The sequence below is a fragment of the Myotis brandtii genome, unplaced genomic scaffold, assembly GCF_000412655.1.
Source record: "Myotis brandtii unplaced genomic scaffold, ASM41265v1 scaffold59, whole genome shotgun sequence".
Lineage (NCBI taxonomy): Eukaryota > Metazoa > Chordata > Mammalia > Chiroptera > Vespertilionidae > Myotis > Myotis brandtii.
Window position 1 is genome coordinate 1,133,720 of NW_005370223.1, and position 14,044 is coordinate 1,147,763.

A 14,044-nucleotide genomic window follows, 5' to 3' on the forward strand; every position below is an offset into this window, starting at 1 on the left:
CCGGGAACTTTTAGGGGCACAGGGTTCTCTCCCATGTGGTCACCGTGCAGCTGTCAAAGTTAGGACATTGAAATGGACCCGATGTGGCCATCCAACCAGCGGTTCTCAACCTGTGGGTCGCGACCCCTTTGGCGGTCGAACGACCCTTTCACAGGGGTCGCCTAAGACCATCCTGCATACCAGATGTTTAGATTACGATTCATAACAGTGGCAACATTACAGTTATGAAGTAGCAACGAAAATAATCTTATGGTTGGGTCACAACATGAGGAACTGTATTTAAAGGGCCAGAAGGTTGAGAACCACTGATTCTAACCCATAGAATCGGTGTGAATTTTGCTGGTGATTCTTATTATGTCCTTCGTTACATTTGGGATCACGTGCTACCTTTCGTTGTTATATCTCTTTCGTTTTTTCCAACCTGGAACCGGTTCTCAGTCTTTGCTTGTCTTTCATGAGCTTGACCTTTGTTTTTGTTTTTAGGTTCATGTCAATTTTATTTTTGTTTTTTATTGTTTAAAGTATTACATGTGTCTCCTTTTACCGCGATTGACACCGCCCCCAGGACAAGCACCCACCGCCCCGTGTCTGTGTCCGTGTCCGTGTCCGTGGGTCATGCTGATGTGCATGCACGCGAGGCCTTTGGGTGACCTCTCACCCCACCCTCTCTCCGGCTTTCTCTCTGAGCTTGGCGTTTTTAAAAGCGAATAGGCCGGCTAATTCATAGAACCCCTCAATTTGGGTTTACTTAATGCTTCCTCCTGATTTATGCATTTCTGGCCGGTGTGTTAGACAAGTCCTGCTGTGCTTTTCTCGGCATCCTGTCAAGAAGCACACGACATTGATTTATCTTAGTCCTGGGATGTGAACTTTTTATTCCTTGGTTGAGAAGGTGTCTTTCAGGTTTCTCCCCTATAAGTTTAATGAATAAGAATGCTAATTAGGCCCTAAACGGTTTGGCTCAGTGGATAGAGCGTGGGCCTGCGGACTGAAGGGTCCCAGGTTCGATTCCGGTCAAGCGCATGTACCTTGGTTGCGGGCACATCCCCAGTAGGGGGCGTGCAGGAGGCAGCTGATCGAAGTTTCTAACTCTATGCCTCTCCCTTCCTCTCTGTAAAAAAATCAATAAAATATATTTTAAAAAAGAATGCTGATTAGTAAGTGAGGAGTTCAGTACTATGTAAGTATCCCATTTCTATCCAGCTTTCATCTATTTAACATTTCTAGACACTTATTGATTTTTTTGCTTGAATCAGTTATTTGATAGTTATCAAATGAAGATTAAAAAAAATAACATGTTTTCTGGGTTTATCAGTTGATGTTGTACTGGTTGTTAAGTGTTTTCTTCCCTTCCTATTTATTCTTTTTTGTTGTTGTTAAACCTCACCTAAGGATATTTTTCCCATTGATTTCTTGAAAGAGTGGAAGGGAGGGAAGGAGGGAGGGGGAGAGGGAGAGAGAGAAACTTCGATGTGAGAGAGACACATCTATTGGTTGCCTCCTGCACGTGCCCTGACTGGGACCGGGGATCGAACCTGCAACCCAGGTAGTACATGCCCTTGACCTGGAATTGAGCCCACAACCCTCCTGTGCCTAGGCTGATGCTTGTAACCGCTGAGCCACACCAGCCAGGGCTATTTAGTCCTTCATTTATGATACAGGCTCATAGGGTCCTATTACAGTCTGTTAACTGTCATTATTTCTTTATGTTCAAATTGTCCCAGATGTGGCCAGAGTGAACTTGATCATGTCCATTTCTTTGTTCTTTTGACAAACGCCTTCATTCTTTGAACATTTCTTTCTGCTCCAGAAGGTGTTTCAGGCTTATCTTGTATTTTCCCCACCCCAGTCCTGGAGTCAGTCTATCCTCCAAGGATTCCTAGCGTTTGTTTTGTTTGTTTTTTCAGTGGAGAAAGGTATTTAGAAACCAAGATCTAGGTGTCGGGTGTGTTTGCTGATACTGCGGCCAAGGTGGGAGGAGTAGCATTGCTTCTAGGCTCACTCAGCAGATATTGCTAGGAAACAAGTACAGTATGTGCTAGTGGGTATGCATACATGCGAGCACCCCCACACCCCTCTATTGTTTTCTGTCTTTATGTCTTATCTGTTTATTTATCTATGTATTAAAAACTTCGAGTTCATACCAGGACTTGCTGGAACTACTTTGGTAGCTCATGTGAATTCTTACAAAGTGATTCTGAAACCACTAAAATTATAAGTACTATATAAGGCAAAATAAATTAATGGAGATTAGTTATTTCTTATTTTTAACTGGTCTGGGATTGTAGGCAGATACATTTTTAGTAACTGTAGAGAAACAGGTATAGAATATAAGAAATTTCAGGCCTTTTTTGAATTGAAGCCTCATTATTTTCAGGTAATTCTGGTTAGTATTTTTTTGTGTGCAGTTTGAAAGTCAAAAGTAACTGTCTTTTTTTTTTTTTTTTTTTTTTTTTTTTTTGCCTATCTGTTACAGGAAACGAGATTATGAAGGCTATTTATGCTCCCTGCTGCTTCCTACAGAATCCAGAAGCTCTGCTTTTGCACTGAGAGCCTTCAATGTGGAACTGGCTCAGGCTGGTATTAAAATTCCTTTAAAATTATTTGCAAAAATGGTGATATAACGTGTTTAATGCTGAACAATAAAGAAATATAAGTGAAATAATCAGACAAAGAAAGTCAAATACCGTATGGTCTCATATATGGAATCTAAAGCAGGACAAAAGAAAACAAAGCCCCCAAACTCAGATACAGAGACCAGGTTGATGGTTGCCAGCGACAGGGCTGGGATATGGGTGAAATGGGTGGTCAAAAGGTACAAGCTTTGTTATAAATGAGTAAGTCCTGGGGGTGTAATGTACAGCATGATGACTATAGCTAGTAATACTGTATTGTATGTTGAAAGTTACTAAGAGTAGATCTTAAACGTTCTAATCACAAGAAAAAGAAGGTTTATAACTGTGTACTGATGGATATTAACTACACTTATTGTGGTGATTACTTCACAATATATACATATATCAGATTACATTGTATACCTGAAACTAATGTACTGTTACATATCAATTATATCTCAGTTTTTAAATATTTACCCCCTATATTTAGCATGCATTGGTGCTTCTTGCCTGAATCTCACAAGGCCATTCTTAATTAGTAGTGAGTGAAGGAGACTGTAAAATAATTACTTAGTGAATGAATGAGTTTATTTAAAATGTCCATACAGTAATACTTTTTGTGGTGTACAGTTCTATAGGTTTTGAAAAATGCATAGTCATGTACTCATCACCATAGTCATGAGAAAACAATTCCAGCAACCAAAAAATTCCCTTTATAGTCAACCTCACCCCTCACCCATACTATTTTGCAGATCCTTCTGCTTCCAGGTTATTTTGAAGTACGTTTCAGATAAACTTTTCTATCTGTCAACATTTCAGTATGTATCTCTAAAAGATAACTCACTTAGAAATAACCATAATGCCATCATCATACATTAAAAACTTAATAGTAACTTCTTAATGTCATTAAACATCTGGTGTTCAGATTTTCCAATTTCTCTCTTCAAATCAGGATTCAATAAGGTTTACATGTAAAGACTGGTTGATCTATTCTTAAATTTCTTTTAAACTAAACTCCTCCTCCTCTTTGTTTTTTCTTGCAGTTGTTTTCTAGAATCTCTTCTATTTTCAAAAATATTTTTGAATAAGCACCAAGTAATTTGTAGCTTTTACTTAGAAAACTCATAATGACAACAGTTTAACTTTAAGGAAAAATTAAAACAAATGTATATAGTTTTTGGCTGAATTATGTGATTATGCAGTCATAAATATTGATTTTTTAGACTGTCAACAGTGCATTTATTAAAGTTTTAAAACCCTATTTATAGATTAAGGATTCAGTTTCTGAGAAAACAATTGGACTGATGCGAATGCAGTTTTGGAAGAAAACTGTGGATGACATATACAGTGACAATCCACCACATCAGCCTGTGGCCATTGAACTGTGGAAGGTAAAAAATAAATTGTAAGAATTTTATTTGAGCATATTTTTGATGCATACAATTTGGATAATAGTAATGGGCAGTCTGTCCTAAAAAGATTGTTAGGCTCATGTAATGTCCCTGTACATGTTAGTTTGGAGAGAAGAATTTAAAATTATACACTAATAATTTGCACAGATTTTTTTTTTTAATTTAAAAAATAAAAAAGAATGTATTTACTGTTGCACAGATTTTTGATGTATTTCTTTATTAAAGGAAAAAAGAGGGATCTGGTCACTTTTTGTTATCAATTATTTTCCACATATTTGGTTGCAGAATTTAAACCCTACACATTTGAAGCAATGGCAGGTAAATTTTCTGTTCTACCTCTGAAGGGAGACGTGCTCTCAATATTGTCTAGACACAAATCTAAAACTGCCTTTCTAGTTTGATAGAATTGCCTATTTGTTGATGAATTTTAGGTATTAGAGAATGGAAACCGAAGGGCTAGAGTATTATTTGTATAGATAGATGTATATAATAGTTTTGCATTAAAGCAGCTGTATGGAACCCTCATTCATACACAGCTATGCACAGTTTAGAAATATGCTCAATTAAGAACAGAGGAAGGGAATTAGGTGCTCTTGTCACTGATCTGTGTCCCCACTGTAACATGATGAGTGCCGAAAGGCAGTTTCTGTGCCAGCAGCCACTCACAGACCTGACAGTGGTACACCTCTTCTCAGGTCTGTGCGCCAGCAGAGGCAGACCCTGTTTCTGGGCCCCAGATTGACTTCACAGAGCCCCAGTAAGGATGGAAAGCCAGGCCCCTCCAGCAGGGCCTGAGAAGAAAAAGTGGATGGGAAGCTGTGAGTATTAGATTAGTTGTTGACCTCTATTCATCCCACTTCAGTAACTTCAACCTAGGTGACGCAGTTTAGAGAAAAGTATCTCTAAAATCCAGAAACTTTCTGTTGATTATTATTATTATTATTATTATTTAAATTCATATTTATTGATTTCAGAGAGGAAGGGAGAGGGAGAGAGAGATAGAAACATCAATGATGAGAGAGAATCATTGATTGGCTGCACACCCTCTACTGGGGATCGAGCCAGCAACTCGGGCATGAGCCCTTGACCAGAATCTACAGGCAAACCGGCTGGTGCTGTTTATTTTATACACAAACCTCACTGCAGTAGAGATTTATACTAAGACTTGCATTGAAAGTTCTGGCCTTAGTCAGGAAATATCATGAAGAGTCAAAATTCCTTTAACACAAATTTATCTTGCTTTGGCTTTTCTTAAACAGAAGACATATCTGAATTACAGAATGTTTAAATGTGTGCCAATTTGTCCAATTTTATAATAACAGCTTAAATGTTAATGATTAATGTTGGCCAGCTCTTTTTTTATATATATATATATTTTATTGGTTTTTTACAGAGAGGAAGGGAGAGGGATAGAGAGTCAGAAACTTCGATGAGAGAGAAACATCGATCAGCTGCCCCCTGCACACCTCCCACTGGGGATGTGCCCACAACCAAGGTACATGCCCTTGACCGGAATCGAACCCGGGACCCCCTGGTCCGCAGGCCGACGCTTCATCCACTGAGCCAAACCAGCCAGGGCTGGCCAGCTCTTTTATATGACCAGTGCTGAAGGTTAATACGAATATTTGAAAGGAGCAGGTAGTGTTCAGAGCATTTGCCCTCCTTGTATGTTCTTTATCCTCCTCATTCTGCAGGAGCATATGCTTATATTACCACTGTCCAGTAAAACCTCCCATTGGTTCTTCGAAGAGTCTCAGGTTCCTTAAGAGATAAGTAGAGAAACAGTGACTGTGTTGTCTGAGGGCACATTCCTGCTGCACTCTTTCATTGGTGCTTTTAGAGTACAAAGTAGTTGAATATCTAATTTCTCAGACATTTCATACGGGTTTCTCCATTTCTCTGTAGTTTAAATTTATGTTTATAGCCAAGGTCTTTATTCTGTTCGACTTCTGTTTTCAAAGTTTTAATGCTTTATTCAACTGGTTTTCAGCTTCCTACAAATAATTTGTTGTTTACCTTGATCTCGGATTTCCCTCAGAATGAGATAGAAGAACTCTATTTTGTGGTCAAGGAAGTGCAGCCATTATAACTTCATCCTTGAGAAAATAGGAGTATGACTTCTCGTGGTTAAATATTTAGTACTTTTATCTTCCAGGAATGGTGTTTGATGGTATGGTTACAAAGATCAGATGTACCCTGCCCCACTCAGACACGTACCAAATAAAACAAGAGCAGGACTCTGTAAGGACTGAGGAACCCCGCTGGTTCCTGGGCTTGTGGAGGGGGGCTAGTGGGAGTCCTGCTATGTAACAGCAGCAGTGCTGAGGATACTTGGGAGCCAACTTTGTGCAGCCCTGTTAGCTTCTTTTAGGTTTCTGCCAGCAAAGTGAGCTCTGGTTTCCATACTTTCACCTTTGTCACATGTGTATTGATGAGCATGCTAGCTAGCCTTGACATTTAGTTGTCAATGACATCTTAGAGTCTTAGTTGAAGTATGGGATATTCCTAAGACTTTATGTTTTACTACTATTACTATAGTGAAAATATATCTTATTTAGTGTTGATTTGACAAGAAAACAATGTTTTTAAAACTTATCAAACTTTCAGAAAGGTTTCCAAATAAAAAATAGTATAAGAACACCTCTATACCCTTTACCCAGATTTACCTATTGTTAACATTTAAAACGTTTTATCCCGCCGTAACCGGTTTGGCTCAGTGGACTGAAGGGTCCCAGGTTCGATCCCGGTCAAGGGCATGTACCTTGGTTGCGGGCACATCTCCAGTAGGGGGTGTGCAGGAGGCAGCTGATCGATGTTTCTCTCTCATCGATGTTTCTAACTCTCTATCTCTCTCCCTTCCTCTCTGTAAAAAATCAATAAAATATATATTTTTTTAAAAATAAAACATTTTATCCCATCTGTTAATCATTTGTACTGCTCACTCACATGGGTGCATGAGCTTGTTCTCTCTCTCGTTTTTTTTCTGAATCATTTTTTTAGTATAAGTTATATACATCGTGGCCCTTTATCCTTAAATACTTTAGTGAGTATTTCCTAAGAATAGGGACATTCTATTATATAACCAAAACAGTTAAGACTGGCAAATTTAACTTTGATATAACACTTTTTATCTAATTTTCCATTTATATTCCAGTTTTGTCAGTTGACCCAATAATGTCCACTGTAGTGTTTTTTCCCTCCAGTATAGGATTCAGTCTAAGGTCAGGTAATATTTGTCTTATCTCTTAAGCCTATTTTAATCTGGAACATTTCCACAGCCTTCCTTTCTTTTCTATGACATTACCTTTTCGAAGAGGATAGCCCCTCCAATTTTTTTTAATAGAACATTACTCATTTTGGATTCATCTGATGTTTTCTCAGGTTGTGCATTCTTGGCCATAATACTGCATAGACGATGTTGTCTTCTTAGGGTGTCATATCTGAAGGCATATTTTGTACATCTGTACCTTATTGGCATTGTTAATGTTCATCATCCAGTCAAGATGTTGCCTGGTTTTCCCACTGTATAATTATAATTCTCCTGGCAACTATAAGACAATGCAAATATTCTATTCCTCATTAATTTCCCCTGAAACATAGCATTCATTGATGGCTCTTGTCTGATTCAGTCTTTACTATTATGATTGCAAAATGCTCATTTTTCAATTCTAATACTCCGAGCACATTTACCAGTTGGCAGTAACCAAGATCTCTCACTCTCCTATATTTATTTATTTGTCTATTAATTATTGTTATAAACTCATGAAATTCTATTTTTTTTCCAGTAGTTTATAGTTCATTACTAAACTTAATTATTTTGGTGTTCAAATAGTCCCAGATTTGGACAGTGGGAAACCCTTTCAAACTGTCTCCCATAATTTTTTTGAGCATTTTCTATTTTCTGGAACAATAAGATACTCTAGGGATCATATTAACTCTCCCTTGACCAACTCTGGAAATTGCTCGTTTCTTTGGATCCCTGGGATCATATTAACTCTCCCTTGCCCAACTCTGGAAATTGCTCATTTCTTTGGATCCCTGTTTCTTTGGGAGAAATGCTTTTAGAGACTGAGATGTGGGCACAGGTGTGGTCTTTTCTACTAGAGTGTCTTTACTTGCTAAAGTAATACTGTGCCTTGCAGATTATTCCCTTTGGAGTTTTAGTTACTCTTTTCCTTTTGGATAAGTGGTTATTTTTATTCATTAGAATCTTTATCCTATGGAAAGAAGTTTGCATGTAATAAGCAGGCATGGACATCAGGGTGCATCAATAACAGAAGCTTGGGTATTTAATTGTTGTGTTTGTTTGAAAGTGGAATCATTGAACTACTAATAGTATAATAAAAAATACAGACTAGTGGGAAAGTTTTAGATATATTATCTTTACTTGGAAATATTTTCTAGGGACATTTTCTTTTTTCCTGGTATTGCTTTAACACAGCTATTTATTTGGTGGTGAGTTATTACAAATATTCCCTTTCCTAGTTTTGTATTTGGTTTGTTTATTTTTATTCAGGTCTGCAGAAGTCATTTCTAGTGCTTTCTAAAAACTTATAATACTCTTCTTTTTTTTAGGCTGTCAAAAGACATAATCTGACTAAAAGATGGCTTATGAAAATCATTGATGAAAGAGTAAGTTGAAATTGCTCAAGTCTTAAATTTTTCTTCCTCTTTAATCTTTAAACTAATTTTTCATCAAAATTTGAGTAGTCAACCCAGTACTTGGATCTCTGTCCAAAGAGTAGAGGGAATAAGGAAAGTTTGATGGTTCTAGTGAATGGAATCCTAAGCTAAGTTCTTAGAACTGAGTTCTATTCTAGTTCCCACAAATTGCTCAATGACCTGGGCTAACCTGTACAATCTTTCTGATACATTGTTGGCTCAGTGTCCTCACTGGCCTGATGTTTATAATGTACGGTTGCCATGAAAGTGCAAGTTTACTTAACTTTATGTGAATATAATCTATGAATAACCATAGCTATAGTAATCCTATATAATAAAAGGGTAATATGCAAATAGACCGAACAGCAGAACAACTGAACAACCAATCAAAGCGAAATATGCTAATGATATGCTAAGGCTGCTCAACCGCTCACTATGACATGAACTGACCACCAAGTGGCAGGCAGTCAACTGCTTGACCAGTCGCTATGACGTGCACTGACCACCAGGGGGCAGACAGTCGACTGGTCGACCAGTTGCTATGATGTGCACTGACCACCAGGGGGCAGATGCTCCAACTGGTAGGTTAGCTTACTGCTGGGGTCCAGCCGATTGGGACTAAGCGAGATGGGCCGGACATGCCCCGGGGCCCTCCCGCTGTCCCTCCCCGGCCCGTTCATGCACTGGTAGGGCCCCTTAGCCTGGCCTGCGCCCTCTTGCAATCTGAGACCCCTCAGGGAGTGTTGGAGAGCCGGTTTCAGCCCGATCTGCAGGCCACTCTCCTTGGGAGGGTGCCAGACTCAGGGCTCATGGCTGGCGAGTGCTGCGAGCCTCTCCCTATCCGGACTGATTGGGCACAAGCTTGCGGCAGGCACAGTGGGGCTGGCATAAGTGGGAGCAGCAAGTAGGAGCTGCAGGCGGCGTTGGGTTGTGGGTTTTGGCCCAATCCCTACAGGCCATCCAGAGGGACCCCACCTGTGCACGAATTAGTGCACCAGGCCTGTAGTAATAATATAAGCCAAAATGAGATGGTGGTTTCAACATTAAGAAAAATTGCTCAGTTGACCTATAGAGTTAATTAGCACTAAGAAAATCATTTTTTCAGATGTCCTGGTTTTATGACATTAAGAAAATTGGAGAACTTAAGGCAGAGATAGCTTTCCTGTTTAATGGAATAATAACACTTAGCATTTGTAGGGAGAAATATTTAAAAGTAAAGGACTGTGCTCAATCTCCTCTCATAGAGTCAATGCAGTGCCTATAAAAATTCCAGCTGCCTTTTTTACAGAAATTGACAAGCTGATCCTAAAGTTCTTATGCAAATGCAAGGGACCCAGAATCACCAAAACAATGTTGAAAAAGGAGAACAAAGTTCGAGGACTCATATTTCTTGATTTCAAAACTTAACTACAAAGTTACAGGAATCAAACTGTGGTATTTATATAGAATAGACATATAGATCAATAGAATAGAATTGAGAGTCCAACAGTAAACCCATATATTTATAGTCAGTTGATTTTTGACAAGAGTGTGAAGATAATTCAGTGGGGAAAATATTTGTTTCAACAAATGTTGTTGGGACAACTGGATAGCCACATGCAAAAGAATGAATTTGGACTCCTACCTCACACCATATACAAAAACTTATTCAAAATGGATCAAAAACCTAAATGTAAGACAATTGTAAAACTCTTAGGAGAAAACATAGGCATAAGTTTTTGTGACTTTAGGATGGGCAGTGATTTCTTAGATATGATAACAAAAGCACAAGAAATAAAATATATACCTGGTAATTGGACTTTATCAAAATTAAAAAATTTAAGGAAGTTAAAAGACAGTTCATAGAATGGGAAAAAGTATTTGCCAGTTATATATCTGATAAGAGACTAGTATCTAGAATATGTAAAGAATTCTTAGAGCTAAACACTAAAAAAGACAGATAATCCAATTTAAAAATAGGCAAAGGATCTGAGTAAACATTCTTTAAGAAGATATACCAATGACCAATAAGCACCTGAAGATATGTTCAGTATGTTTTCATTAGGGAAACGTAAATAAAAAACACAATGAGATACTGCTTCATATGTAGATTATGTAGATTATAATAAAAAAGATATTGGTGAGAATGTGGAGAAATTGGAATCCTTCATACATTCCTCATGGAATGTAAAATGGTACAGCTGCTTTGGAAAAACAGTTTTTCAAAAATTAAACAGAGTTTACTATAGACCCAGCATTTTACTCCTAGGTTATATACCAAGAGAAATGAGAATATATGTCCACACAAAACTTGTATACAATGTTTATAGCAGCATAGTCCAAAAATGGGAACAACTCATAGTCTATCAATGAATGAATAAACGAAATATGGTATATCCATACAATGGAATATTGTTTATAATTTCTTCAATTAAAATGAATGAAGTACTGATAGAAGCTTAGACTTGTATGAACCGTAGTAACCTGCTAATTAAAAAGAAGCCAGATACAAAAAGCCACATATTGTATCATTGTGTTTTTATAAAATGTCCAGAACAGACAAATCCATGGGAACAGAAGGTAGATTCGTGGCTTGTCAGGAGATGAGGGGAAGGGAAATGGGAAGTGACTGCTTCCTGGATATGGATTTCTTTTTGGTGATGAAAACATTCCGGGATTCACCGTAGCTGGTTTGGCTCAGTGAATAGAACCTCGGCCCACAGACTGAAGGGTCCCAGGTTCGATTCTAGTCAAGGGCTCGTACCTTGGTTGCAGGCTCAGTCCCCAGCCCTGGTTGGGGCCTGTGCAGGGAACAACCAGTCGATGTGTCTCTCTCTGTCTCTCTGTAAAAATAAGTGGAAAAATATCCTCAGGTGAGGATTACAAAAAAAAAAACACAAAAAAAAACCAACAAATTCCGGAATTGGGTAGTGGTGATAGTTGCGTAACTTGGTGAATATACTAAAAACCACTGACCTAATATATTTTAAAAAAGATAAATTTTATGGTATATGAGTTATGTCATTTTTAAAAAAATAAAAGATTTGGACATATTTCTTTTCCCCTGGAATCATTGCTGGTGTCAATTTTTTCTGATTAAAAAGAGGAAGGGTGTATCACCTTGAAAACAGAGTCTTTGTTAATGTGTTATTATAAAAGTGGCTAGCTTTTACTAGGATTTACATTTTTTTGTTTCTTGAATAGAGTGAATAGAGTTGTGCTCAGTTCATCAATCCTGTTACTTTATTGACCACTAAAGGCCCAGTGCACGAAATTCGTGCAAGAGTAGGCCTTCCTTCTCCCAGCTGCTGGCACCGGGTCCCTCTGGCACCCGGGACCCGGGCTTCATCACAGAGGGAGGCCCCGCCCACCCACCACAGCCCGCTGGTCAGTGGCCTGGGCTCCCTCTGTGGGGTGAGCTGGTGGCCTGGGTCTCCCTCTGCGGGGCGATCATGGGGCGATGGCTGAGCCCCCGACCAATCGCATCGCACCCGCCTTGGCTGGCCTGGCGCCAGTGGATGTCATAGCGTGGTTGTCCAGAAGGTTGTTCGGTTTAATTAACATATTACACTCTTATTATTATAGAAAATTTTGGGGGGGGGAGTAGAGAGACTGGGTTATGAGTCTCTTTTTCTTTTTCTTTTACTTTTACTTTTTTTTTTTTTACATTTGTCTAAACTATGCATGCAGAAGAGATGAAATAGTTACTCCATCTCAATTGACAGTGGTCCAATGTTATTTTATCCTGTGCATATAACTGCTCATATCATTGTAAAGACTATAGCAGCAAATAAATGGGAAGTCCTTTCTTTTCCTAGGCACCTTTTCCTTATTGAGAGCATGGGCTTGACAGTTGAAATGTGTGGTTTGAATCCTATCTCTACCATTTATTAGCTACTAGAGGCCCTTGCACTGAGGAGGGTTCCTCAGCCTGGCCTGCGCCCTCTCGCAGTCCGGGACCTCTCTGGGGATGTCCACCTGCCAGCTTAGGCCCGCTCTGTGCTCATGGCTGGCGAGCACAGTGGCAGTGGCGGGAGCCTCTCCTGCCTCCGCGGCAGCACTAAGGAACAGCGAGCCCGGCTTCTGGCTGAGTGGTGCTCCCCTTGTGGGAGTGTGCTGACCACCAGGGGGCAGCTCCTGTGTTGAGCATCTGCCCCCTGCTGGTCAGTGTGCATCAGAGCAACCGGTCATTCCACCGTGTTGTCTATTTGCATATTAGGGTTTTATTATATAGAATGTGACCTTAGGAATATTACTTAATGTGTCCGGGACTCAGTTTCTTCATCTGCAAAATGGGAAAAGTATTATTTTGTTATCTTTGGGGGGATGCTAAGATTAAAAAGATAATGTCTAAGAGCTCAGTAAAGTCAGTTTTTCGTGATAACTTGGGCTTTTGAAGGAATTAAAAATTAAGCCAACCTATGTTCATGGTGATTTGTGCATTGAGATTAATCCTGAGGTATTTATTTTGAGGGGTGATTTGTAAGATTGTGTAGAACTTTCATATCTTAATTTTATTTAATCTTCTTTTACTTTGTATAAACAGTATATACTTAATATTTTTATTATTCAGTTCTTTGGGGCAAAAAATCGTGTCTTTATAAATTTTGATAATTCAGCAAACTTGATTTGCCTTTTGTTTGATTATAGGAAAAAAATTTGGATGACAAAGCATATCGTAATATCCAGGAACTGGAAAATTACGCCGAAAACACACAGAGTTCTCTTCTTTATTTAACACTAGAAATATTGGGTAAGTTTCGTAATATCGAACTGGAAAATTATGCCGAAAACACACAGAGTTCTCTTCTTTATTTAACACTAGAAATATTGGGTAAGTTGTGTTTTTTTTAATTTCATACTTCTCTTTTTCTGAATAAAACACATTTCAGACTTCATTCTTTCATAATTTGACAATCTAACCACTTTAACACTGAAGTTTTTCTTTGCATCATTTGTAAAGGAACAGCTATATATATGTATTTTTTGAGCAAGAAGAGGAATATATGTTTGTCTTTGGAGTGCAGACTAATCACAATACTTAGGCTCTAATAAAAATACTTTAGCTGTGGCTGGTTTGGCTCAGTGGATAGAGCATCAGCCTGCGGACTAAAGGGTCCCGGATTTGATTCCGGTCAAAGGCACATGCCCAGGTTGTGGGCTCAGTCCCCAGTGGGGGGTGTGCAGGAGGCAGCCAATCGGTGATTCTCTCTAATCATTAATGTTTCTATCTCTCTTCCTCTCTGAAATCAATAAAAATATATTTTAAAAAATACTTTAGGTATTTCATGGGAATGTCATAGTTAATAATCTGGTAATTGCTGATGTTTATTTTATTTTTTTTTTTTTTTTTTTTTTTTTTTTTTTTTTTTCCCC

General features: G+C 38.6%; 1 protein-coding gene across 2 annotated transcripts in view; it reads left to right on the plus strand.

The window, feature by feature from the left end:
• The first annotated feature begins 2,490 nt into the window (after positions 1-2,490).
• NDUFAF6 (NADH dehydrogenase (ubiquinone) complex I, assembly factor 6) overlaps positions 2,491-14,044 on the plus strand; it is a 21,255-nt gene continuing 9,701 nt past the window's right edge. For both annotated transcript variants that reach the window (XM_005879242.2, XM_014550291.1), the window contains exons 1-4: positions 2,491-2,580; positions 3,884-4,006; positions 8,603-8,659; positions 13,319-13,421. In XM_005879242.2, coding sequence (XP_005879304.1) covers positions 2,560-2,580; positions 3,884-4,006; positions 8,603-8,659; positions 13,319-13,421 — 304 coding nt within the window. In that variant the 5' untranslated portion in view covers positions 2,491-2,559. The remainder of the gene's footprint in view (positions 2,581-3,883; positions 4,007-8,602; positions 8,660-13,318; positions 13,422-14,044) is intronic.